The sequence below is a fragment of the Ptychodera flava genome, chromosome 12 (genome assembly GCF_041260155.1).
Source record: "Ptychodera flava strain L36383 chromosome 12, AS_Pfla_20210202, whole genome shotgun sequence".
NCBI lineage: Eukaryota > Metazoa > Hemichordata > Enteropneusta > Ptychoderidae > Ptychodera > Ptychodera flava.
In genome coordinates, this window is record NC_091939.1 from 23,140,862 (window position 1) to 23,168,640 (window position 27,779).

Consider the following 27,779-nt stretch of genomic DNA (forward strand, 5'->3'; position numbering starts at 1 on the left):
GTTGACCTCGCGAGATCGAGGTCAGAAATGTCTCGTATTCCATTTGAATGTTTTTAATTTATAATTGGCTGTAAAAATTATTATAAGCGATAAGTAATTGTAAGATGGGTGCAAGCGTAATTTCCCATTCAATATGACTCCCTAACGCTGATGGATATGCAACTCCATGGCCTGTTATGAGGGGGTGAGTGAGACGAATAGCATATTTTGTTTTATATGTGTCGAAAAGTAACTTATCGCCCATGACGGTGGCATCTGCATCGGTCGAACCGCTTCTTAATTTTCTTAGATTTTCGTTCTGAATTCCGTACAGTGTCATGTTCGATCTCTCCTTTTTATGTTTGAAGAGATCGCGATAACATTCAATAAGGTTATATTTATTCAAATCGAAAGTGTCTGACCCTCAAATGTGAGTTTCATACGCTCCACCAAATTTTTTGCAACATTTGTACTACTCGGTTATTTTCATCTCCCATTACTTCAAGATCAAAAACCAGGTCGAAAGTATCTGGAACTAGGACTACTCCGCTTTCTAACTTCGGACATCGTATGATAAGTGTCTGGCCTGGATCTGCCTCACTTGGATTATGAGCAATCACGTGATGAGTTCTTTCTGACTTTGTTCCATTCGGTATTCGGTTGGTGAAAGTCGGTGATAATGTTCTATCGTACCCATTTTCGTGTAATGTATATAGTAGTGAAGAAAAAAAAAATAAATCACATCTTAAGTTTCACTTCGTGTATATAATAACTTAGAAGAAAAAATCACATCTTTACATAAATATTTCCGTCTGCCTTAAAGATAAATCGATTGCCTGTGTCGCGAATCAATCGAAGAACCCAATATTCTTGGAGATGATGAGCCTCTTGGTCATCCTCAGTATCCTGGAATACAGCTATGAATTCTAGTCGCTTAAAGAAGTTAGTCTTTTGACATTCCTTCACGAAAGCTAAAATGTTATGATACAGATTATCATCTTTGAGTCGGACACCTGGATTGCTCGAAGTATATGTCGATTTACCCGTCGAAGTTTGCACCATTCCAATTCGACAGAGAAACCAAACAGGTCTTTATTTTTAGAAAGAAACTTTGCAATATTCTTTTCACCAAACATGTTGATGCCATATTAATACATAATTTTATTTATAATGACTAATGTTAAACCAGTTAAAAATATCCATAGCTGTTCTCCGACAAATCCGACAACCGATCCTGCTGTTTTTAATAGAAAACTGACAAGGGAGCCGATTAGACCGGGTATTGCAGCAGCACTTTTTGTGCCAAGGTTTTTAACCATTCGCCAAATTGCTTTACAATTTCTTTCGCTTTTGTATATACTTTGGTGGACCTGAACCTCCTGCGTTTGCGCCAGTTCCTGCTCCCCTCCCCCTCCTCCTCTAGTCACAGCCAGGGCAATTGTTGATATTGTCATTCCAAGGGCAGTCAGTATTGCAGCTATTGTAATACCATTTCGTTTAAATAACTCTGTCAGCTTCAGCCTGAGTGACAATTCTGGATCGGAAATTACATCACGAAGAGACCTAGTCGACGCCAGTCTTTCACGTGCCCCACTGATCATATCATGTTGTACTTCAATTCGATTATTAATTTTAGCTAGTCTTGTTCTGAGTTCGGGTGTAAGTTCTGTCTGCTCTAACAGATTTTCTCTTTCACTGTAAAGCTCATCAAGACGCATATTTGCTATCTTTAATTCATCAACAAAAGCTCTATATTCTGGGTTTAGATTGTTCCATTGTTCGATTTTATTTTCAAAAGCTTGTATTTTATCTGCATTACCAGAAGCATCTTGCCGTAACTCTGTCAGTTTATCTTTGTATATACCCATGTCTTTTGGCGTCATCTTCTCAGCCGGTATTTTATCAGCTATCACATCTTTAGAATGCGATGTATGACTCACATTTTCGGGCTCTGCGCTAGAGTGATATTCGACTCCACTCCAATTGTATACTTTATTTACGAATTCAGAACCTCCTGCCTTCTTTTTTAATGTGGATTTCTCTAAAAATCTACTTCCTTTATCTGTTGTAACTCTGATTTTTTTATAATACAGATCACCACCTTTAATCTCAGCATTTAAAATCAATTCGGTTCGTGCATCCGGATTAGTAATCCTATATTTGTTTAAGAGTCCTTCAGCCATATTTTCTGTAATTTGCTTCTCTGTTTAATTAAATTATCCACCTGTGGGCTATTCACTGAAAGATCTGGGTTTGCAAAAGTATCATCGGTAAAAGATGTTTCAGCAGTAACATCGTCATCATTCAAATTTGCATCATCGAAATCCTGGAGTGGTATATCTTCTCCTCCTTCTGCCATATTGTCTTTCTATATTACTACAATTATTTTTATCATCCCTTACATATACAGTAAAAAAATGCACGTCTCAGTTGTTGAAAGCGTTGAACAGTTGGCTGATTACATAGAAAGAACAAGTGCTGCATATCGACGAAGTTATAAATTAATGGGTCGAATTGATATGGCTCTTAATATTACTAAGGGAATTCTTGTAAGCTCTGCTGTCATAGCAGCAATTCCAACAGTTCCGGTACTGTTAGCCTTAACTCTATACCTGGTGTTGTTATTGATGTAATACAAGGGAAAACGGGAGTATCAAAAAGAAGAGAGAAGTATAAACATTATTACGTTCAATATAAACAGCTGCTTACACAAATACAAGAAAAAGGTGCAACCCTTCGGAACGAGGAGGCTCCGGGTCAGAACTTATTCAGAACATATTTCATCAGGCGCTAGAAATACAAAAACAAGAAGGATTTAGTCCGCCGCTGGAGCGATATCTACGATATTATGGATTGAATGGATATGAAAGTTAGTTAACTTCAGCTAGACTCCGCGACCGGCCGGCCGGACTGACAACGGGGGTAAAAAAACCTTTATATAGGCTAGTTTGATGGTGATGACTCACACGGAATTTCCCGTACATGTATAAACATGTTGTGTGTGACTCAGAAGGGAATTTCCCTGCTTAGTTCAGGACAATGCACTGCTGCGCATGCGTGAGTTCGTATATAGGTCAGGGTCACACTTTAGTTACATGGATGGTTAATTTTTCCTTCACTTCATGTAGATAAATGAATAAAATGGGGTGTAAAATTCTTACTTCATCCCAGTTGTCCACGTTTACTTTACTACTGGAGTGTGGTATTTCCAAATTTTTGAAAAGTTTATCTTCTCATTACGGTTTAAAGAATATTTTACAATTAAGCATTACATAACATTCTGCCTTTTTTGCAATAATACTTTTCTCGTTTATTTTCTTCCGTAATTCCATCGAATTTTTATTTCAATCAAGAAAGACGGTTGCACGTCATCTTTATCTGTACAGGCACATTCAAATATTTAATGACACGTATTTTCAAATGAATGCTATTTTTATGAAAAGGTACATTAATAAAATGCAATGATATGGATGAAAGAAATTTTTTCTTTATTATTCATACACGTTTAAGACTTGTTTTTAGAAAGAAAATTTGACAGTTTATTTTACTCTATGACGATAAATATTTTTGAAACATTTGGCGCGCCGTAGGGCGACATCGACATTGCAATAATTAGAACATTGATTTTCAAGACTGCGTACAAAGACAAGTACAAAGGAAGGGGTTCGAAACGATGTGGGAGGGGGTTTCGGTGGTAATTTTTTTACTATATTGTGACTCGAAATGTGTAGGATAATCACCCCGCCCCCAGAGGACCACGGAACAATTAATGAGATCTCGAGAGTTTGGGGTGCTGAAACTATTAAAATGACACAAATAGCGTGGAGTGAACAGTTTTCAACTTTCAGAAACATTATTCCATGCCAGTGGGCCTTTTGAGCACTTTCTAATCTACGTATAAGCACGTTGGATTATCTTTTCAATGAAGGTTGTGCGGAAAGAAAGAGGAGCCCTTACCTATGATATGAACCTTTGAACAGAGAAGAGACAATAAGACAAACCTTCAGAATCTCTCACAGATAGTGCAGAAGCAGAAACCAATGACGTATTTTCTTTATCTAATAAAAGCACCATGCTGTTGAACTCAAGAAGTCGGACTATACACAAACTGCAGAGCCATGTGCGTATGCATACAGCACGTAGCTGCATATTCCAACTAGAAGTGCATTTTTTGCTCTATCCCTTGCAAACCATCAAAAATGTTTCTGCGAAATGGCTGCTTTTTATGCTTTTATTTTATTGCGGTTAAAGTGTTAAGAATACTTAGAACAGTTGCTAATTTGGCCAAACAAAACACGATTGGAACTAAATTGGGATAATTGGATTGGCAGAATTTCTCAAGAATTTTAGAAATTTCTCTAATTTTACACCATATTTGCTTACCATCTTTAAAATTTTATACACAATTTACGATGCTGTTGAAATGTTATGAGTAAGAATCAGTGCATGATAGTATCTAATGCAATATTGTTCAAAACATATGAACAATATTCACATTTGAATGAAAATATGAGAGTTTGTCTGTAGTTTCTTCATTACTGAAACACTAGTAATAATGTTAGTTTGTCATTTTTCCTCGACCAAAATGAAGCTTTTCGATTGATTCAAAGTTAAGTCAGTCAGGTCTTTTAAATGTGCCCTGACTCAATTTATGTTTATGAAGCCTTAAATTCATGAAAAAGTCAGGGGCATTTCAAAAGTGCCCTGACTCAAAATTCGTCAATTAGAGAAATTTTAAGCATTTTGTCTCGTTTCTTCAGTACATTTACACAAAAATGAACTTATTTTCATAAAAATGAATCCGATGAAAGAGGTATGCAATAATCGTTGTGTTTTCGTTGTTTTGTCCGATGAGAACAATATTTCAAATTTTACGCTATTCTATCATTTTGTAAAATTTCAGCTGTAAAAATTTCGATTTCGTTACATTTTCCTAATAATTACTCTCATCCAATTTTCCCAAATTAGTTCCAATCGTGTTAATGTGTTTCCATTAATCCGACCAACCCTGGCCGACCTAGGATATTTTTTTCGCATTTTCAAAATATTTCGAGTAAATTCTCTACTAAACTTTACCCGTATGGGTCTCAACAAACAAAAAGAAAAACATAAAAAAAATCCTCCATGGACCTGCCCTTACTTTCAGAGGCATTTTACCGGAAATGCACATATTTTATTTATTTGTCCTTTCGTTTTGACACCACAGCGACAAGCTTCAGAATTACAGTGGCCATTAATTACGAGGTAGGGGAGGGGTTTATTACGGCGCGCCAAATGTTTCAAAAATATTTATCGTCATAGAGTAAAAATAAACTGTCAAATTTTCTTCCTAAAAAAGTCTTAAACGTGTATGTATAATAAAGAAAAAAGTTCTTTCGTCCATATCATTGCATTTTATTAATGTACCTTTTCATAAAAATAGCATTCATTTGAAAGTACGTGTCATTAAATATTTGAATGTGTCTGTACAGATAGAGATGACGTGCAACCGTCTTTCTTGATTGAAATAAAAATTCGATGGAATTACGGAAGAAAATAACGAGAAAAGTATTATTGCAAAAAGGGCAGAATGTTATGTAATGCTTAATTGTAAAATATTCTTTAAACCGTAATGAGAAGATAAACTTTTCAAAAATTTGGAAATACCACACTACCATAGTTATTGACGTACACATACACGTGTATTTGATATAAAGGTGCAATGAATGCTGATTATAAGGGAAAAAAGGAAAAAAAATAAAGCACACACACACAAAAATATTGAAATGATTAAAACAAAACCACAAATAGTACTTGCACTACGCCCAAAAAACAAAACGAACCACCATCAGTCTGACTAAAAAAGAAAGAGAATCACAATTGAAAAGTCGACCGAGATCGCGCCGGCGTTGAGGCTGTAAAGTAACCAAAACGAGGTCAGCTTGGGAAAAAAACCAAAGCGAGGTTACAAAAAAAAAAAAAAAAAAAAAAAAACAAAAAAAAAAAAAACCTCAGTAGAAAAAAATGAGGCCCGTTCGAGAAAAGAAAACAGAGTGGGATACCCCGCAGAAAAAGCCCAACATGAAAATTGAATAATAGTCAACGTCATGATTGTTACAGTTTAATGCCAGAGGGTTTTGGATCATCACACTCGGATGTTGGACAAGATATTTGGGGTATTTCAGCGATAACTCTCAGCTTCTAGTCTTCAATATCATCTCATGGACGTCCAAGTTACCGACACGTCCTATTCTATATTAAACAGTTACCAGTTTTGGTTAAAAGTGGACAAAACACTCGTGGTGGTTCGTCGGCTGCCAGCGGTACCCTGCCTCCAATGTACACTCGAGGTGGTAAGCCAGCGGCCGGCGGTCCCGTTGCTAGTACAGTAGGCCTACACGCCGGCAACCAGCGATCCCCTCGATGTAAAGTGTAGGGCCGCCTCTCCCAAACCATAGACAGTCTGTGCCCAAACCCCAACAAAACGATGGCTTGCCGCTAGCCCACAGTTACGTGTGGTTCGATACACAGCGGCCGCCGTGTGGGTATGCATAGTAAAATTGCATACCACCATGGATGTTTACATCCATGATACCACGCAGCGCGCAGCGCCCTAGTTCTGCATGGCAGGGCTGTGTGTTACCGGCGTTACACGGCCTCCCGTATAACGCCGGTAACACACAGCCCTGCCATGCAGAGCTACCAGCGGCCGCTATGTATCGAACCACACACGTATCCTGTGGGTTTAGCCTCTGAACGGAGTGTGGCAAAGGCAAAAATACTCGGGCTGAAACACTCCATTTAAATTCGAGGCAACGTTTTCACTCACAGGCTCTAGAGTCAATGCAGGCGAACCGCTAGCCGCCACTGATACAATAAAAATCAAAAGGTGTGTAACAGCGGCAGCCATGCACGGAGCCCGAGTAAATTTCAACAGACGGTTTCGCCCTCTTTTATCTCAAATACAACTTGCTTATTGGGGTCGATCGATGCTCCAGTTCATCAACTTCATGAAAAATCACACCAATATCCAAAATCTCTCTGTTAAGTCCATGAAAAAGCTGTGTTTTCGGAGCAGTGTCAGCTAGGAAACGCTGTTATCATACATGACCACATTGACCTATCACGAAATGTTCTGATTGGTTGTTACTTTTAAGGATACGTCATCCGTTTCAGGGGGTGCTACACTCGAGAGATTTAGTTACACGTAATTACGTTCGATCAGTATCCGTAACGTCTTTGTCATGCAGTGTGCGAAACTCATGCAAAATCTCTACTGGCCCAGCGGGCCAGTAACTTTAAAAAATCACTGGCCCTGAAGGAAATCAACTGGTCCGATCATCAGGTCAAATCCAAATATAGTGGAGATATATACCTGCGCTCAGTCTAGGGGCCAAGAATATGATGGGATTGAAAAATAAATAAAGACACCACTTCAAAATCCTAACATCAAACTGTTTTTTTATGCCTTTTAATTCTTTTATTCTTTTTTAATTCTTCAAATGAAGATGACTATCAAAACCGAAAGTTGGGCAACTGATCTCAGTGTTGAAAAACATGAATCAGTAAAAGGTTAAGCACTACACATAACCGTTTTCATTTCCTAAAATAGCCTTTCACAACAAATATTTCTAACATTGAGAAAAAGAGCACAAGCGTGGGCTTGAAACACGTCCCAACACAGAAATGCTAAGCATCCAGAACTCCGATCAGGGATGGGTAAGTTTTGGCAGCACAAACGCCGGATCACACACAAATGGAGTCAATACAACACTTGACTCACGATTCTGACTTCTCCCTTTTGAGGGACTCATCATTAAAGTCAATGAAGGAAATACAAAAAAATAGGTCAACTGATAAAGAGAAATAATACTGAAATGTCCAAACCCACGTTAAAAGACAAATCACAAATTTAAAATGTAAGCGTAATCTTTACAGTGACCAACTTGAGGCAAATGGCCATCAAGGTCAATGAAGACGGTACCATGCACAATGTTTAAATATCGGACATTTACTTTTTACTATCGGCGTTGACGTCCGACATGTATCCGTCATCGTAACGATCTATATATCTGGTCTAAAATCGATACTAGACAATACAAGAATGACTTGCCTCTTGTCGCTGCACGACGGGTTTGAGAAATTGCCTATATTTTACCCCAGGCTGATACATATCGGCGATTTTAGGACTCTTTATAGCTAGGCAATTCTGGAATGACTGTGAAATCAAAGATGTTTACTCGATATTTATCGGCGATTGGGACCCCAATATCGTCACCAGAATGACTCATTCCGTGTCTCGGGCACGTGTGGTCTATTTAAAATCACCGATGTTTATCGGCGATTTCGGGACAAACGTCCGATATATATATGTTGGAGATTTGCATTGCCACCTCACAGATCTTGCCAAGCCCGACTTCATCATTGCGGCATCAACTTCGATACTATACTTGTCAAATCGGGGTAAATAATCGATGTATATCTGGGAGATCAAAACCTTACAGATTTGGCCCAGCGGTCTAGCCAGGCCCGACTTCGATAGTCCGACTTTAATTATACGATTATTAGACTTGTCTAAAAGGTGGGTAAATATCCAATATATATGGAGGTTTCACCATCTTATAAATCTGACCTTAGTTTTAGTCAAGGGTCTATGATCTGACCAAACAATTCTAATTTCGATATTGTGATGCCCAGTAGCTGCAAATATCCGATATCATATAATGTGGAAGTGTCATCGAAATCCAGTTTATCTCGACACATGCAACTCGATCGATACGCTAATTATTCTTTTATGATCACGACGAGATCTCCACCCTAACACATGTAACGTCTTTCGCTTTGATGCAGTACCGTATCTTTGAATAATTTTGTCAGGTATTTAGCTTAGCAAAACATTCTGGTAAACTTCTGTACAATAGGAAAAGCTACTGGCCCGTCTTTAGGAACAGCAGGACATATTTCAAGAGTTACTGGTACGTCCGGCATGGAAACTGCTGGTCTCCGACCATCGGGTTAGCGTGAATTCCGCACGCTGTTGTCATGTGATAACCAGACGTTGCGTGCGTGTGGAGCAGTAGTTTGTAACGTCGAATGACACTTTTACACGTGGTCATAATTACTAATAGTATTTTTTTTATAGATTTTCTAATGATTTCCGCGAATTTTGACAAGCAACCTCGTAGAGTATCACTGTAAATTGGCAATTATCTTTGAGGCCAAAAAAAAGAAAATAAATTGTGCTGTTCTGTTCAGATAACATGGTTTTCAAAAATAAGGTAGGTACGTCGGCAGGATTTTTTTTTCTTTTTACAAAATATTTTCTTTTTAAATATGCATTGTTCAGGGGTTCAGGGCGCTCAAACACTGGCCATAACATTTCCAGATCACAATGTACCATATAGGTATATAAAGGAAAAACATAAGACACCCTCTTTCAAGCAAAAATCAAATGCCAAGTATCGAACGTGTGATTTTACGGATTTTTCTTTGTTTTCTTTTTAGTTCCTTGTTTACGTAGCTCCAAAAAAATTAGGGTCGGCAGATAAAAAATAGAGTAGGTCGGGTTATCGGAACAGCACAATATTTTTTGTTTGACCTAAGAATACTTCGTATTTGCAACAGTACAAGAAGTTCTTGCTATGAGTTCCTGATACGAACGAAATGTAGTATTCAACATTATATCTGACGCCGTCACAAAGATTTCTGTAGGCCTAAACCATGTAAATAATTTTATCTAATAAGAGAATCGGCAAGTTTAATTCGAGGGTACGACGAACTAAAGTAGTCCTCGCGTAGAGAAAATAATGTTTCTTAGAGCTTGCACGAATTTCGCTTGTTTCACATTGTACTACACATGATCAAAACGAAAACAAAATACTATAGCAGTAGCCTGTACAATATATGCTTCCACTCCGACTTGCACTAGGTGCAAACCCCCTGTTAGGTATGGCAACAAGTCAGGAATGTTAAAGAAAATTTCATTCAAAGTAAGATAAGAAGTGAAAACATTAATGAGGAAATCTGTAAATCTTACTTACCAGTATGAATACGCTGCCATAGCGAAGCTTGTGGTGCGGACAAGTGAAAGTTAACCGATATTTTGAAATTACGTTCGTAAAACCGTCATCCAATCACAAGCTTCCCCTTGTGGGTCATGACCATTGACCCCAGTCAATGTGGGTCATGTATGATAACAGCGTTTCCTAGCTGACACTGCTCCGAAAACACAGCTTTTTCATGGACTTAACAGAGAGATTTTGGATATTGGTGTGATTTTTCATGAAGTTGATGAACTGGAGCATCGATCGACCCCAATAAGCAAGTTGTATTTGAGATAAAAGAGGGCGAAACCGTCTGTTGAAATTTACTCGGGCTCCGTGCATGGCTGCCGCTGTTACACACCTTTTGATTTTTATTGTATCAGTGGCGGCTAGCGGTTCGCCTGCATTGACTCTAGAGCCTGTGGGTCGGATGACCCAAATACCCAGGCAAAACCTCGAGCTACTGTACTGCAGCTAGGCCGGGCTGTGAGTTACAGGATACGGCCAGGCCGTATAACGCCGGTAACTCACAGCCCTGCCCTGCCACCCAGAGCTATGTATAGACTACTGTAGCTCTGCGTACCGTGCTGTGTGTAACGCCCGAAACACACAGCACGGTACGCAGGGGTAAGACTACTGCACAAATATCGTAGCTCCATATATTGGACTGTGTGGATATAAAGATTTCTGCAATGGGGATCGACATGTCGTGTATGTGCCAGTCTAGCCCTGCGAGTATAGTGAGAGTGTCTGGCATTGCGAAGGCCGGACACTCGTCATACTCGTAGTCGTAAGGGGTGGGCCATTTGATATTCTGAGGGGGGGCTTGGAAGATTTGGGGGAAAAAAAAGATGCCAGGTGGAGTTGCTCGAAAAAAAATATGGCTTTAAGTGGCTGATGGAAAAACAATTATGGACCATTGCGACTCGGAAAAAAAATCTTGGCAATTGTTCGATGCACACTACAGCATCAATAAAAATCAAGCAGTAGCTCTGGAGTTTTATAAAGCATAAACCATTTCAAGCTTGAGGAACAATAACTTAGAATTTATTAAACGAGGAACTTAAATAAATACACAAACAAAAACACTGAAAAATTGTCAAAAGTTACAGCTACTATCACTGTAGCTTTCAGCAACTGAAAACAAGAACTCGTATGAAGTGGTCTCATCGAGGAAGATTTTCAGATTATGATCTTTATTAAGCAGGTTGTAATTCAACAGAATTGTATGCAAATAATAATAACAACCTGGGTATCAATAAACATATAAACTCTGAAATATTTCTGTTTGTATTTCATAATTTATTTCACAAGATTCAATTTCATGTTACTTTTGATACTTCAGTTATAATAAACTTGACAGTAAATTGCCCTCAAAAGTGCCACCACAGGCCACCAATTGAAGATGAATAATTAGAAAAGCTTCAGCTTCAGGAGGGGGGACACCCCCCTCCTGGCCTCCCCCCGCGTGCGCTTGCGCGCACGCCTTGCTCCGCTTCGCTCCGCACAAGGCTCTACCAACCTGTTCTTTCACTAGTACCCTTCTATTCTGAAAAACATTTACAGCCCTGATGTAGGATACCATCATCTCTTCTGATGACACCAGTGATGTTCTCAGAAAAGTTTTCATTGTAAGTTTGTTAATGCTTAATGTAAAACTCAGTAATCAGGTTGTTTGATTTGTATTTTCAGTGTGTTACCCATGGTATAAATAAGACCTATAAACTGATCTTTTTGTAAAGTGCATCAAAAATTTACATGTATTTACATATCTTTATTTAGTTTCTTGAATATAGTCTGTGTGCGATAGAACTGCATCTTGTTACTGGGTGTGAAAAACCAAGCAAACAAACATTGCACCGAAATTTGGTAAAAAAAATATATATCTCGAAGAAGGAAAATGAAAAAAAAAAGTTGCCAGCATATGCCCTGTAGAAAAAAAATAATTCATGGTGAAGCAGGTGGGGAAAAAAATAATGGCTCTCCACCAATCTTCCAAGCCCCCCCCCCCCCAGGATATCAAATGGTCCACCCCTAAGGCTTGTACAGTTGCGTCGGTCGTCTTGTCGAACACGGAAAATGATGGACGTTCTCTCAACACGCGGCAGATTTCTTCAAAACTCTTCATCATGATTTAGGTGATCTTTGAGGATAGACGAGGAATTAGCAAACAACGAGGTGGTTTATTATCATGGTATTTGAACCCGATGTTTCGAATCACACGTATAAAACTGTGTAGAAATCATGTAGGGCAAAAGGCGATGATCAGTGCGGCTCGGTGGAAGGCCTGCAGTGAGCTCCCTGCCATACCGCGCGCGCGCCTAAGGTATCGATATGTTCTCGTCTCGCTCGTGATCTGACCTGTGGACAGCCTGAAATTGGCTCAGTTAACTTGACTCTCTAGAACTATTCACTGTTAACTTCGACGTTCTTTAGGTGATATTGCCCACTTCATTTCATCAAGTATGGTTTCAAGTAGAGCAGGGCCCCAGCCAAACAGAGCTAGGTTTCAAGATGTCACGTTATCACTGAAATGCTCGATTAATATTTCGTCAAACATTGGAGTATGTGGTGATCGGATTCCCCGCTGTTGGGGATTCATCGATCGAAGGAAACGTGAACCATGACTTTTTTGAATAAAATAATTGTAAGTTCGGGCTTGTTTTTTTTCTGTGGCGAGTGCTTGTTTTTTCTTGTTTTTTTTTTTTTTTTTTTTTTTTTTTTTTTTTTTTTTTTTTTGCTGTGGCGAGTCCTCATTTATTTTTTTCTTTCCATAGGCCTACGCGGTTTTTTTTGTATCTCTGTCATGGCATTTTTTTTATTTTTTCGTTTTTATTTTATTTTATTTTATTTTTTGGTAGATGAGATTCACTTTTGTCTAGAGCCATCACTGCCGAATTTTTTCTCTGATTTTCTCTTTACTGTCAAAGCGGCTGGTGATTCATATTATATTTTTGATTATCTATAATACGTTTATTATGAGACGTAGTGCTTTTTGATTTTCTGAAGTACATAAATAATTATATGTGTGCATGGCTTTTTTTGTCTGATTCTTTTACAATTATTTTCTGTATGTGGTTCACGTTTTTATTTTTGCACTATTTTTTCGAGTGGTAGTAGTGATTTTTAGTGATTTTCTTGTGACTTTTTTGGACGTATCACTGTATAACATATTTTTCTTTTTCTTTTTGTAAAATCAGCACTCATTGCACCTTTTTCGCGAACTATTATACGTGTATGTATGTCGATAAGTATGGTGTATGACTTTTTCAAATCGTTGAAAATTGTTTATTTCCTAATTACGCTTAAAAGATTTTTTCTCAAGTTAAAATGAAGTATTAAATGGCATTTCTGTCTTTTATTTTTTAATTATACTTTTCTTACTTATTTCCTTCCTAATGAGACCGAATTTTTATTTCAATTGAGAAAAACACTTTATTTTTGCACTGAATCGATAAATATTTTTGAAACATTTGGCGCGCCGTAGGTTTATGTAAAATAATTAAGAAATTTAGGAGAGTGACTAAGTTGAAAGTTAGAGAACCCGTGAAAAGGTGAATGTCTCTTAAAGCAGTCCCAGTGTCTATCTCTGAAAACAAGGAAATCTATGAGTTCAAACTACTGCGGCGTGCTTGACAAAGGGTGTATCGGCAACATGTCTTCTTCACTTATCCACACGATTGTTCGGCGACTCCCAGTACATGTTTACGATTCTCAAATAGAATAAACAATAAGTAAAAACTCAAAATTGGCGTTTCCTTTTTAAGAGAAAAACGTCAGTTATATGTCTGTCTCTTCATAAGGCAGGCACCTATATCTGTGGAATTATGCAAAAATTAAGATTATGGGGAAGATTTTGTTCTCCTTGTATTTTCGGCTGACTTGCAGCGTGTTTGCAAGGTTATATCTGATAGGTCGAAATATTCTGCCGACCAATTGGATAACAGCTCCCAAAAACGCTGCAAGTCGGCCCTGTATTTTCTGGCATGGCACTGTTCCGGTAAGCATACGTAGGCCATGGACTGCCCACAGAGGAATAAAAGTTATCGAGATGACATGTCATGCAAATTGTGTACGAGAATGACACTTAATTTTGCCTTTTTTGAATTATGATCCTGTCTTTGATAATATTTTATACATCGAAGTTTGTACATACTTCGTTCCTTTTCTATTGTGCTATTATATGGTTCAGGGTGGTCCAATAATAGCGACAAGACTAAACTTCTGATTGTGATTTCGATTTGGTGAGAATTTGCTTCATTGCACGACATGTATATTGCACGTGACAATAATCGTATATTAAACAGGACAATATTAAATTCACCGCAAATTCATGTGGCAATAGCCTTAGAATATATCTAACAAAACCACGACAATTATCAGTCCAAAATAAGCTAAAAATGAGCATATAGATATGATTTCATGACCGACAAAATTCTGTTTTTAGTCTCGTCCTGCATAGAATATCATGATACATTACAGCAAAACACTTTACCTTGGTTTTCTCAGTTTATGAAAGATCTTTATCGCCCAGCTTATCTCAAATGTGCAGAAGTCAGTTCAAAATGCCTTTTCTCGGCATGTCAACGTGACATAAAGTCAAAATTGTGCCCTGGTCAGCAATATGTGAAAGCAACAGAACCAACAAACTTTAGGAGTAAGTTCATTATTTCTCATATGCAACTCCGCTAACAAGTTTCATCTCTCTCCAAAATGGACCTAACTCAAGAACAATGGCTTTTTAACGTCAGTTGAACTCCATGGCATTACGTAGCATTATTCTGCACTTCAAGTATAGGGACTGATACGGTCCGGGCAATCGATGAAAACTAACAGTTGAGTGCAATATGTGATTCCTTAATACATGTATTAAGATGCTACGTTTCATAACCCTTACCCTAATTGCCCCCTTCGAATTCTTTGCCTCTTCGAACTGACTCCTTATCGGATAACAAATGCTATGATTATGCTGTTATGTATAGTTTCATAAAGTTAACAAACCTAGGTTAAAGGTATATAGTCACCTGTAATCTAAATATGCCCATATATGGTCAAAGGGGCGTTCCTTGGTATTCAATATGCCCATGTGAGGGCGCTGTTTTTAAAAAGCGACCACAAGCTTAAAATCTGTGATTGCTAAGGTTTTCTCTTTCCATGGTAACTGTGGCAAAATTAGAACAAGTGACAGTATACCTTTAACTCTCTTCCCTTTCGCATATTTCAGTTATTATAATCAAGTTTCCACCAACCAGGTCCATCCATGTCGTCGGACCTACTAGTATAAAGCAACACGAATTACACGATCAGCAAGCGCGCCATTTTATTTTGATATTTCGCAAACATGTTCCCCAGAGAGACATTATATCAAATAAAGGTTACATGAAACTTATCTTTACGGGATCGATTTTGGATTTCTGGCCTACTTTTCTAACGACATCCGTCAACCGTGTGATATTTCTTATTCCCTGCTTGTGAAAAAAATGAGCTCTTTTCTGCATTCAAAGTAAACTTGTCCGCCAAGTGGTAATCACGGTAATTCACCACATCATCTGCTACCAGGTTTCGTTCGGTAAAAGTAATAATTAACTTAATATCATACTTAAGAGATGACACAAACAACACCAATCCAGTTCAATGAGATCTCAGAACTATGACACATGCAAGCCTGCGAATAGAAGTCTCTACCCTGCAAGAATCGCATTTGCCCGAGCAGTAATACTGTTTGTGTGTTTGTTTGTTTGTTTTTGCGCCAAAGATTGTTAGATTCTATATAGGTTCCTGACTGTGTAATTAAAGAAGCAAAGTTACCACACGAATAAACCTTCGCTGCTGTCATGTCGATATGGATTGTTCCATTACACGTTCATTATGGTAAGCTTTCTCATATATGCTATAGTAATTGAGTGACATGGATGTTTATTTTCAATCATCAAAGCTTTGCTCTTTCCGATACGTCTCCTGTGCCTTCCGTAGGAATGGTCTGTCGCAAGTTTGTTTCCAGAAAATGAAGGATAGCCTTCCACGCTCTCTCCTGTGCTTTGGCATGATGTACGACCTCGCCTCCCCATATGAGCATCGGATACAACGCTGGAATAGAAGGTGTAAATAAAGAAAGTTGGTGTAAAATCGAGAGACCGTGTTAATTCTCCTGTGGGTGTCGTGATCGTGCGTATTATGATACATTCATAACACGGAGATTTCGTCTGTAGCGATGAACAAATCCCTTTGAACATTGAATTTGAAAAGTGGTTTCGTCTTACCGTTCTCCGTGTTTCCATGTGCAAAGAATGGAGGCTGTGGTGTAATTGTACAGAGTGATGATAGCTATGGGAGGAAATACTGAGCCTGCTGCATGTCAGAATATGAGTGCAAAAAGTTGGTCGTTGAAAATGACCTCTATCTTCCAAGAAAACAAATATCTTACTTTTGTCTTGAGGGATATCTTCAAGACCCTGCGCTTTGTCCTTGGGCACAGATATCGGCGAGGAATAGTGATGTGGTGTGAAAGGGGGTTCCAATAAATGACCGGCTTTGGGAAAGCGTAGCACTCGGCACAGATGACCCTTACCGGCGCGTTTCATGTGATTTTTGATCTGGAGATATTGCAAAGGGGTTGTTGAACAAAATTATTGCGAAAATTACGCAAACAGTATGGTTGTATTTGAGCGTAAAAATGATCTGCCCTACAAAGCTCCATTTACACACATCTGCAGTGCAGAGGCCGTGAATATTGACTAGCGCTCGTTACAATAGCTCAGATCACCTCACCATATACGTATGTTCATACGGTATCAGCTAACTTAGGCCTATACCAGAGTAAAAAACACTTCCTTTGATGAATGCAATACTTCTGCACAGAATGAAAAAGGTGTTACGAGCAAGTCTTCAGGGTTAGCGCCGAGTGACGATCTAACAATTGGTCTTTACCGTAGGAAATGTGGAAATTCTTGGAGTTGAGCATTTTTAATTTGCTACTGTAATTAGTATTCTGTTTGTTTCAATATGCTTTGCAAATATTTTCTGGAAATTAACGAGCATGAGAACATTATTATCATACATAATATTTACAACATTTTACATTAACATGATCAAATGAAGGAACAGTGGCATCGATGCTTTTTTCTAAACAATTTAATGTCCTTAATGTACTTTAACACATTTCAAGCCGTACTGACGTGCAGAAAATTCTGTTTAGCATGTTTTTCTATCCGTTATTGGCAGTCAATTTAGCACCACCCACCCCCCCTAAAAAAACCATGAAGGATAAGGTTATGAAGAACAGATGTACACTTTTTCCATTAATCATAACACAAATGTCCCGAGTATACACGTCTCACTCTAACACATACGCAAATACTCCCATGTACACTCACACATAAAGACTTTGGTTGATTACAGCACTGGCGTTTATGTACCAAGACACATACACATGCACACACAAAAAAACCGGAGCCAAAATGCTGCACTTTCTCGAGTCTCACGATATAATGCGATAAAGCCTATTTCTATTCTACCTAACAAGACCTTCGAACTGCCTTCAATGACGCACCTTTGTGGCATGTTCATCTGCATGGTATAGTTGGTCATCACTTCCAGCGACGATAAGGACTGGGCATTCTAAATTGTGGACCTACGAGAGAGAGAAAGGCCAATGTATTGTATTTATCGCGCGTATCTCAAAAGCATAGCAGTCAAATACAATTGTCACTTTTCATTGTTAAGTTTTTATCCAACACTGTGTCAGTGCTGGTATTGTCATCTCTTAGTGAAAGATAAACAACTTAAACATAAGATACTTCCATTCGGTATCAAAACTATCATTTGTCAAAAGGCAACGTTAAAAGTATCATGCTTTTGTTATTATGTGCCTAGTAGGAGACAGATATTTAGACTCTAAAATCTTCACAATTCTTTTCTTGGCTACCACTTCACTTCAAGTTCCTGGAGTAAGAAGAATGTTCACCGTCTTTGTTTTTCGAAATTCGAAAATTTTATTTCGTAGAGTTAGCACAGGGATGGCGGACATTTTGAATTTCGAATACCGGTAAATGCAGTGGGTAAAGGGACTGTGGTAAATGTCAGATAATTTGCTCCAGACCTGTAGTACCAAACATTGCACGGTGACCCTCTGAATTTTATTCTTGATGGTCCCTTCCATATCATATGATGCGAGCTCCAAGCCTGGAGCTTCTTTCCCATGATTCAAATTACATGGGCAACTTCCTTTACTATTTTTATCCGTTTTTATAAAAAGTCGCGCGAGTTATGAATGGTGAAAATAGCTTTTCAGGGGTAAGTGACCACAAAGCTAGCACATATGTAAAAATCATCCTTGGTGAACTTCCCCTTTAACTGTTCCAGCATACTTGTAGGTGTGAATTTTATATATATATATATATATATATATATATATATATATATATATATATATATATATATATATATATATATATATATATATATATATATATATATATATATATATATATAACATCATGCAAATATAGCAATTCCATGCTTACTGCCAATACTCTACCTTCCTGGATATCTTCGTCAGTTATGGTGAACAAATCTGCAAGCGTGGAGTTCCAAGTCTTCTCTTTTGCTTCACCAAATAGATCCCTACATAAAAAACCACCATTATAAGAAATTGAAGTGCGTCTGGCAATGTAGGCTACCCATGTCTGCAATATGTGGCATGATTTAAGGTCTAAAATACATTCTACTTTCAATTTCCAGTTTCTTTGTACTCGTGAATACCTACGGGGTAAATACTTACGGGTTAAGTGGCACAGATCTAGTTATTATGTTTATGTACTTGAGGTATGAAGCGTTGATGGAAACGACACATTTAATCTGCAAAACGAACATTTTGGAATAATTTAAAGTTTGTAGAAGACAGAGTGTGCTGGAGTTAAAAAGATTCAAATATCAGTAGATATCAGCCAGTATATATATATATATATATATATATATATATATATATATATATATATATATATATATATATATATATATATATGTATATATTGTTAGTTGGTTGTTTCAAAATGTGGCCATGAAAACAAATATTATTTATCAAGTTTTAACACCACCAACAAACAGAATGGAAGAATGGTACAAACCCAACCATATAAATGAGAGTGTGGAGTTAAACATCCTTTCAGTTCTGTCTGAAGATTGCAGGTGCACGAAACTTAAGTAACATATATTATTACTTTGTACTTGAAGTAATTTGTGTTACTATTTATAACGCTCTGATTTTAGCATTGAGCACTGTAATTTCCAAGGAGGATATATATATATATATATATATATATATATATATATATATATATATATATATATATATATATATATATATATATAATCTTGCGACATATTATGTTCACGAATACATTTCGAATATGTTGCCAATTCTATGAACCGATATGAAATGATAACACTACAGGTCATGTCAAATCTTGATTGGTGTCATTACACTTAGCACCCTGAATGTACCTGTCTCGTTGTTTCAGTAGCAACCTCCAGGGCTCGCACGGCGCCAGCTGATATGCCGTACATCGCAATGTAGTCTCTATTCACCTTTGGATGATGGGAGAGATAGTCAATGGCTTCCTGTCAACAATTGTACAATATGGTAGAAGGTATCATAAAAGTTGCATAAATATATAAAAGAAAACAAAACAGGCGAATAAATTTGAAGTCCGAACTATGAGTCATATGCAAATTGATATGATTTAATCTGCACGATAAATTTGACTAATGATTGAAACTATGAATTCAGTGTTCGTTGAGGCCAGGTGTAATAATGCTTTGTTCCTCCTTTCCATATTTTTATACACAAAACGATACGGTCAGACGGTTTAACATTGCAAACATTGTTACAAAACACTGAAGTCGCACGTTTGTCTTCCAATCTCCAACAGAAAAGTCGCATTTCTTTGTTCTTGTTCTGACAAACGTGATAAATTTCTTTGCATGCTGATATATTATATAAAGTATACATTCTCGTGTAAATTAGCCTCAATGAACACTAGAAATTGCAATGTTTGGAACAGCTAAAAAAAACCGCAACTACCACTAGGCAATTGTGCGCCCTTTCATGCCTTGCCACCTTCACATAGTTGGGAAATATACACACCTTATGCTGATGAAATCGATATAATTGTTGTCAAGATGAAATCGATCAAGCGGACGATGGTGAAGTTAAAACAATAATTTCTTTGATAGTGACATAAATAGATGTTATATTCACATGTATAACATATGCAAAAAGGAGATCGAAATGGGCGACGCTTCAGGTAGGTCAGATTCAAGGTGCTGGGCTTATGCGCTTTGAAAGTGAAAGACTTAAACTTTTGCCCAAACTTTCCTCAAGAAATATTTCAACTATGCATTCTCTTCCAAAATCATGAACAAAAATCCGGGGTCACCTTGCAAATTTTGGAACTAGAGACACAAATTACCAAAGATTTACCGATATTTGATATTCAAAATTGCCGCCATCCCTGTGTTAACTCTATAGTGAAAAAACAAAATTTTCGATTTTCGAAAAACTAAGACGGTGAAAAGTGTTCTTACACCAAGGGCTTTAAAATGCACACCCACAAGTGGAACGTCAGAAAAGAATTGAAAGTGTTTGAGAGTCCGAATATGTGTCCCCGAGGAGCAGTATATTCTTCACGAAAACTGTAAGTGGTACGAAAAACTTACCTCAAAATAATCTAAGTCTGCCCCTTCGTAACCAATATCTTCGAAAAGGACATGCAACAATGAGAGAGTGACATATCCGTGTGATGCTAGCAAAGCAGCCCTATAGTCGAAGGTGCCACCGCCTCCGTACAGATCAATGATCGCTGGATAGGGTCCAGGCCCTGCAAGACAGAAATAGCACCGTCCAGTTTATCGTTAGGTTCGATGTTACACAGACAGCCATCAATGGTATGCGGGTACTTCTCATTGGCACTGTCTTAGAATGCAAAAAAACCGAAGCTGAACAAACTCCAGAACCAGCATACCAACCATCAGATTCGAAAACTGATCATATAAATCGTTTTACCTATGATAAATATACAATCCTAAGATCCCTCTGTGATTTGCGACACTTCCCAAGTCTCCTATATCCCATTCCCAACTGCAAATATACTTCCTATGATATCCCCACTACAAGAGTTCCCCACTGCTTACTGCCACCAACATGACTGTGAGTGACTTAACTCCACACACCATATACACCATCAGAGTTATACAAGGACGTACTCCTCTCACTGGTTGTTGCATAGTTGACCAAGACAGCCTGGATAATTATACAAAATGTTTTGTGTATGGTTGTAGATGACACAGTAGACTCCCTAGACTACTGAAGAGGTTCCTATTCACTAATTCACTAAAGTTCTCCATAGTAAACACCTATTACCTGGTCATGAGGGCTATAGCGCCCGTTTATTATTCCGAGGGGGCCGTGCGTTACTAAAAAACAGCGGGGTATAGCGATGTGTTTCTACTAATACACGGCCACGAGGGGGAATAAAAGTGCGCTATAGCCCAAATAAAGATCAGTTTATAGATGTTTTATAACACACCACACCACACGCTCATGTTGTATTATGTTATAGTTTTTAATGTGTTTTGATATTTTGCACCGCAACAATCCATTGTGACACGTTTACTTGGCGATATTTCCACAGCGGTTACAGTAGTACATGGTACCACTTTCTTCCAAAATTATTCTAAGCATACCTAGCAACATCCGTGGTTGCACTTGAATCTTTTTCTTCGATGAACTGTTCAAGTTCCTACGCTGTTGGAATGGAAAATCTATCTGTTTTAGAGAGAGGCTTGTCGCTCATCCCGAGCGCACACACGTTCTAGTCACCCGCCATTGTTTCAAAGCTGCAGACGACACTACGGTCACGTGACCGGGCACTTTTCCAAATTTGGTCAAAACTATTTGCCTAGGGAAATAGTTTTTCAAAAAATACCCTCTGACATCACTTTTGTCGATTCAGTGGGGACTAGACGTATCTATTTTCTCGTCACGTGACTATTCTGGCGAATCGCTACAGGGAATGAGCGTGTGAACGGTGGCGTGTTATAATGACTGTTACCGGGCAACAACCTATATTCATCTACGAACTGTTGGATGCAAATGTGTACAGCTAGCGATGCAAAATACTGTTAGCAGAGCCGCCGTTTCAATAAAACGTTATAAGCGAAAATTGTTACCATTTGGCGTAAACAGTTTTCCCTTTATACGCCCAGTTTTCACATTTTCCCAGTTGGTACTAGTTCCTAGATACCATCTCTCCGTTGTTGCCATAGCGAAGGGATCCAAATCCTTCGGAGGGCCCTGGAGAAATTCTGGGTATCCCTTGATATGAAACACCAAGGGTTTGTCTATGTCTCGCCATCGAAGACGTGCATTATCACGGTTAGCTTGTAGACTCCAAAATAAACCCATAGGTTCTACTCCCTGGTATGTGCCTCCGAGTGATTCCTGTGTCATAACTGTGGGGAAAAGGGAAATATATGGCGAAGAAAGCAATTGGATCGGTGATGTTCAAATATAATTTCGTTGAAAAATAGGCTAGCAAAGCAAATTAGTTTTGCTTAAATTTTGTACCATAGATAACTTCAGGCCCGGGGAAAGGCAACAGTATTACTGAAAGACATTCTCGCCTTCTTACAGATCTTGTCTTGTGCTAGGGGTAAAACTTTATGATATTGAAATGCATTATGGGTAAAAAGTCGACTTCTCACCACCGTAAAGAGTTTGAGATAGAGATCTTATACATTTTCTAACACAAAACAATTCCTGTCAAGGCGAAAAGTTCTATTTGTTCGTGAAACTAGCTATCTAAACTCATTCATCTTTTCATCTTTTAGGCATTTCTGGCATTAAGTTCCGTATAACCTAAAACTTCACTTTTGTTCAGTTATTTTATGTGTTTTGCCTGTAGAAATCACCTATATTTAAGATATGGTCGACCGCCTAACACTTTTATGACTCACTTAGGTAGCAAAACTGTATTTAAAGTACCAATAATTGATAATGACAGATATCTGTAAAGTTCAAGAAAGCAAACTGAAGTGATGAGAAAAACTTTGTTTTTTTCACTAACCGTGGATAAATCCTCTCTCGTCTGCTCTGTAATGAGCATAGGAAGTCCATGTGATATCTTTCTCATCTGTAATTGTTCCTAGCAATGTGATTGGCTGATTTGGTGTCAGGTGACTCACGGTGATTGACACCTGTTCGTCCATCATAGCTCTGCAGGGAGTTACTGTTATAAATGGCCTGGCCATGTTCTCTCACTTGTGATTTTTTTGTGTGGTTGCAATCTGTGATACCACTATCTTCCCATGGACTTCTGAATAAAGGAAAGAACATAAATACACATAAGTGCGCCACCATGCCCCCACGTTGCGAAATTTTACTTTTATAGCCGAAATCAAACAATATCAAAGCAATTTTCACCGCTTTGGTGTGGGTCAGATCAATTCCCCTCTGTTTTATTAAGTTTCGGTTGTGCGCATTGGTATATCTCTCAAAGTATGTTTAAAGGGAGGGTGTCGTCGGAACTCTGCGCAAATGTTGCCAGGGACCCGTAAGATCGATGTAAATCTAGATTACGTTGATGACAGTTACAAATGTTTGTTAACGATGACATTGTAAAATTTAAATGTTCCAGCTATGTTGACGTGATGTATTCTAGGTATAATGCATAAGCACAGTCCCTCTATCACCGTGGCATAAAATACATTGCTTGTAAACATGAAAGTCGCACACGAGCACCCTCCCTTTAAAAGGCGGACTACAATATACTAGTATATCAGCGCCATCAACGTAAGATTAATTTCAATATTTGTCATATTCAAAGCATCAACTTCTGCAAAGCTGCATATGAATTTGCTCCAGGTGTTTGCCGGAGGGACCAACTGCATAAATTCAAAAACAAAAAACACAAAACATTTCCCAATATATGATTTTTCAAATATTTAATGCCCCTGTAGCTGTAACTCTTGAAATTTGTCGACCTGAAAAAGGCTTTCTTTTTTCTCTGGTTTTCTTTAAATTCTACTAATTTAAAGGATATAGTCTTTTACCACTGAATTTTGGACAAGCAAATTTAAATTTTAACCGTTATTTTGATTTCCCGCCATTTTTAAAAATTGATAATATTACAAAGAAAACATAGCATATGGTGTCCCAGTGGAAAACATTCGGCACTATGCATTATATTTTGGACTACTCTGTTGTTTCTGTGAAGATTCCAATGCATATATGCATTGCGTACTGTGTTTTTGCTTTATTTGCATGAGGGCGCCATTTTCTGTTTGGGCAAACATTTATTATTTATCTTGCTCAAAATTGCACATGTAGTCCCAGTGGACAGTTTATTCTACCTGTAAAACATCCCTCAATGAGTACATTCCCATGCACTTGTTTTAGTTTGGAAGTAAAATCACAAAAATAAACGAAAAGATACAGCTATCGGGCCTTTATTTCCACGTCTTTATTAACATGCGACTGACCATCGCGCATGTGCACTGACCAGTATGGTATTACATGTCGCAAACAATGTTTCCTCTGTTTTTCATATAGAAGAGCAATTTGCGTTCACGTTTCCTTTTATCACAACGAAGGGTCATTTTTGACAGTAAAAGATTTTGAGAATGTACTTTTTAAGGTGCCCGTATATGGTCAGGCTCCGGGGTTCAGGCACATACGTTGCGTCTGTTATCTTCAAGTGATAATCATAAATAATTCTATTTTTATTTATCATTATCCCCCAAAATTAAAAATATTTCTGATATAAACACTTGAACACCGGGAGTCTTTACCTTAACTCGTGTTGCTGATGCAGAAGATTTACGTGGAAAGGATACAGCTCTCCTCAGTTGAATAGAAGGGTATCGATAATTCACGTCACGGTCTTTGTCTGGGCGAGAAGTCCAAGTGAAATAACCGGTGAACTATTTCAGCCAATCAAAAGCGAAGAAACTGTGGTAAGCAATCGGAAACGTTTTCCGCAACGTGGTTTGAAATCGCAGTTCGCAGAGATACAGTCAAGAGTGGGAGAGAAATGTGTCAAATACGTAATTTTCAGAGTGGAGGTTGGAGCTGAGAGACAATTTTATCGAACACTATCAAACTCTAATTGATGCCTTTGGCTGGCCTTATTACTTTCTATCTGAATGATAAGCATCATTTCCTTCTACAACATTGGTACTTTGAGGGATAGACCATTATATTTTGGGTGGGGAGACATCTTGAACGACTTGGAAAAAGTGCATACCAGTGTTTATTTTTGGACTGATTCCTCTTTGAACACTCTCTGCATGGCTGTGTGTTACCGGCTAGTGATGGGAGGCCAACAGCCGGTAACACACAGCCCTGCCACGCAGAGCTACCGTCAAATAAAATCATGGCGTCCAGCAATCGATGCACTCGACAATAGTCGACTGACAGGTTTGCTTACGGTCACTCAACAAACCTTTGTGGACCTTTGTGGAGCGACCGTGGTTTGCTCAAGATGTTACTTAGGCCACGCGCACTACTACGTAAATATACTGCATTTTGCCACTATGGTACAATATCCTGTACTTGTTCTGTGGTCAAAATGCCGGCGACCGGAACGCCCTCTCTCTTGCCGACAGCCATTGTAAATGGCTCGTATGTGTAACCTCCTGGCAGAAACAACCAAGCTGATGTTATGTAACAAACCTGCATTCAGTTGTTTTGCAGCTCGATCGTATGACCTCTGAAATTAAACCCAGGCATGTCCATTAGACGGCTAAATCAGCGTATCTGATCAGCGTATTCAGTTTTTTGGCCTTGTGGGTGAACTTTGAACCCACGTTTAGTGACTATGATTGACCATGGACCTAAAATTATAAAAAATAGATTGACCGAATGGGCTAGTATGCCATGCACCAGGGACTCGGGTGTATTTTCGATCCAAGTTTATTGTTTCCGGTGAGTCTTAGTACGCTTAAAAAACAAACGATGCGACATTCTTGAACTTGAAGAGACTTACCTGTTCAGTATGCGTGTTTCTTCTATTTGGTGCAATGAACTAGCATCGCACAGCGTTTTATTTCCTTCGGCCGTTGGTATGGGATCTCTTAGTTCTGGCCTGGATGGACTTGCCCAAAGTCAGTGTCCTATATCCTTGCACACAACTATCGCTAGGATAGTTGTGTGATCTAGCATAGTGTGGTGATATTCGAACCCCACACTGGCGAGCCAATGACTACCGCAAACGTTTGAGGAAGATGCAAAAATGAAGCTTTACAAACAACTAGCGATGCCAGTCTACGGCCTTCGGACTGTGCTATGTATCTTCAGCGCCGCCAGCGACGAAAACAATCCAGAGTTGAGCAGTTCTATTAGCCGATAGAACGAAATCCGCTGAATTCGACAAGCAATAATCTTAAAGCCGCAATAGCTGCGAAATATATGCAGTATTTTCATTATTCTATTTAAAAACCAAAGGTAGTTCTTCTGAGTATCACTACATGCTGATTTGGACCATGCCTACGCGTTTTAACAATAAACAGGTGCGGCACTCATAAAATGGCGCCCCTCAAGGAAAAGTACAAAAAATGCACTATTTCCAGAATATACACATCGTGATCATAAGGGAAAGAAGCACAATGCAAGTTACTTGAATGCACAACACTTCTTGGCCGACATTTTGTTGTTGTAATCTTAATTTTCTCTGTCACACGATTAGTTTAAAAAATGGCAGGAAGTCTAACATGATGTTAAAACGTTTGAATTTACATGCCACTCTCGACACTTATGACAGCGTTATACACTTTTTCAGTCATTCATGGGTTTTATTCAAATTCTTATTTTTGGGTCTTATTCTCAATAATGGGTCTCATTCAAATTCTTATTCTTACTCTTGGAAAGCTGAGGATATTTTGAGATCGGTTTATTACACATTCACAGCTATTTGGGCTTTAACCTTTTTTGAAATCACCTGATTGTTTAGGATCTGAGTGGAAACTTTTGAATTTGATGTTGGCGATTTAGATTTGTCCCTGTGTATGAAATGTTTTGACATTTCACATTCAGCCCGAGTTGTCAAAATGACAGGGAATGATTTAGGTTCCGAATAAAATGCAACTTTAATTTCTAAATTCTATCAGCCGTCCTTGAAAAGGAAATATAATTCAGGATCAAAGACACCGGTCCCATAATCAAAGTGTGAGTCCTATAACTTCCATCGGGTCGCTGACTTTGATCACCTTTCTTGCGAAGAAAGTCTTACATAAGTCGTATATTCTTCCACTCATGGCTGGTTTAAGTCATTTCAACGTTACTATATGAGTCAGTATAGTTGTCTACGAACAGCGCCATCTACATTCTCGCAGTCTTGTTTACTTTGCAGTGTTTTGCACTGTCTATGCTTGTACTGATAGCAACTGAGTAAAATATCGTTCAGGTAATATGCGCCCACTGAAGTCAACGAGTTCGTAATTGCATGTCGGGCATGGTATGTTCTGAAAATCGCCTAGTAGACGGAAGAAAATATTTTTTATGGATAATGAAGTTTATTGAATAAAGGTAGTTCGCGCCTTGTATTCAAAGACATAAACTTTTGCATAAACTTGCCTAGGTACTTTAGACCGCTCCTTTTCAAGTTGAAATCAAAAATAAAATAAACAAAGCCATTGATTCTCACGAAAAGAAAACGATATCACGATGTGCTAGCTCTTCAGCTGCAAAAAGAAGCCACCGAAGATTTTTCAGAAAGTTCTTTT

At 38.3% G+C, this 27,779-nt stretch overlaps 1 protein-coding gene across 5 annotated transcripts; it reads right to left on the reverse strand.

The window, feature by feature from the left end:
* Positions 1-15,296: 15,296 nt before the first annotated feature.
* On the reverse strand, positions 15,297-26,345 carry LOC139145428 (bile acid-CoA:amino acid N-acyltransferase-like). 5 transcript variants are annotated; one of them, XM_070716602.1, is made up of 11 exons: positions 26,045-26,345; positions 24,849-24,980; positions 23,126-23,374; positions 22,230-22,511; positions 20,718-20,878; positions 19,503-19,619; positions 18,781-18,857; positions 18,524-18,623; positions 17,551-17,631; positions 16,426-16,594; positions 15,297-16,088 (listed from the first exon to the last, which is right to left on the reverse strand). In XM_070716602.1, exons 3-11 carry the CDS (start codon positions 23,307-23,309, stop codon positions 15,931-15,933), a joined length of 1,329 nt encoding a protein of 442 aa, XP_070572703.1. In that variant the 5' UTR covers positions 23,310-23,374; positions 24,849-24,980; positions 26,045-26,345; the 3' UTR covers positions 15,297-15,930. The 5 variants fall into 5 exon arrangements, with proteins under 5 accessions (XP_070572703.1, XP_070572704.1, XP_070572705.1 ...); XM_070716603.1 differs by lacking the exon at positions 24,849-24,980 and having other exon boundaries at positions 26,045-26,083; positions 26,214-26,334; XM_070716604.1 differs by lacking the exon at positions 24,849-24,980.
* Between the last annotated feature and the right edge of the window lie 1,434 nt (positions 26,346-27,779).

Coding starts and splice junctions, on each gene's coding strand:
- LOC139145428 (XM_070716604.1), bottom strand. CDS start 23,309: ATGGCCAGGCCATTTATAACAGTAACTCCCTGCAGAGCTATGATGGAC. Junction 20,879..22,229: donor AAAACTGTTTACGCCAAATG/GTAACAATTTTC, acceptor TCTGTCTTGCAG/GGCCTGGACCCTATCCAGCG. Junction 18,858..19,502: donor CTACTGAAACAACGAGACAG/GTACATTCAGGG, acceptor TTCGTTTTGCAG/ATTAAATGTGTCGTTTCCAT.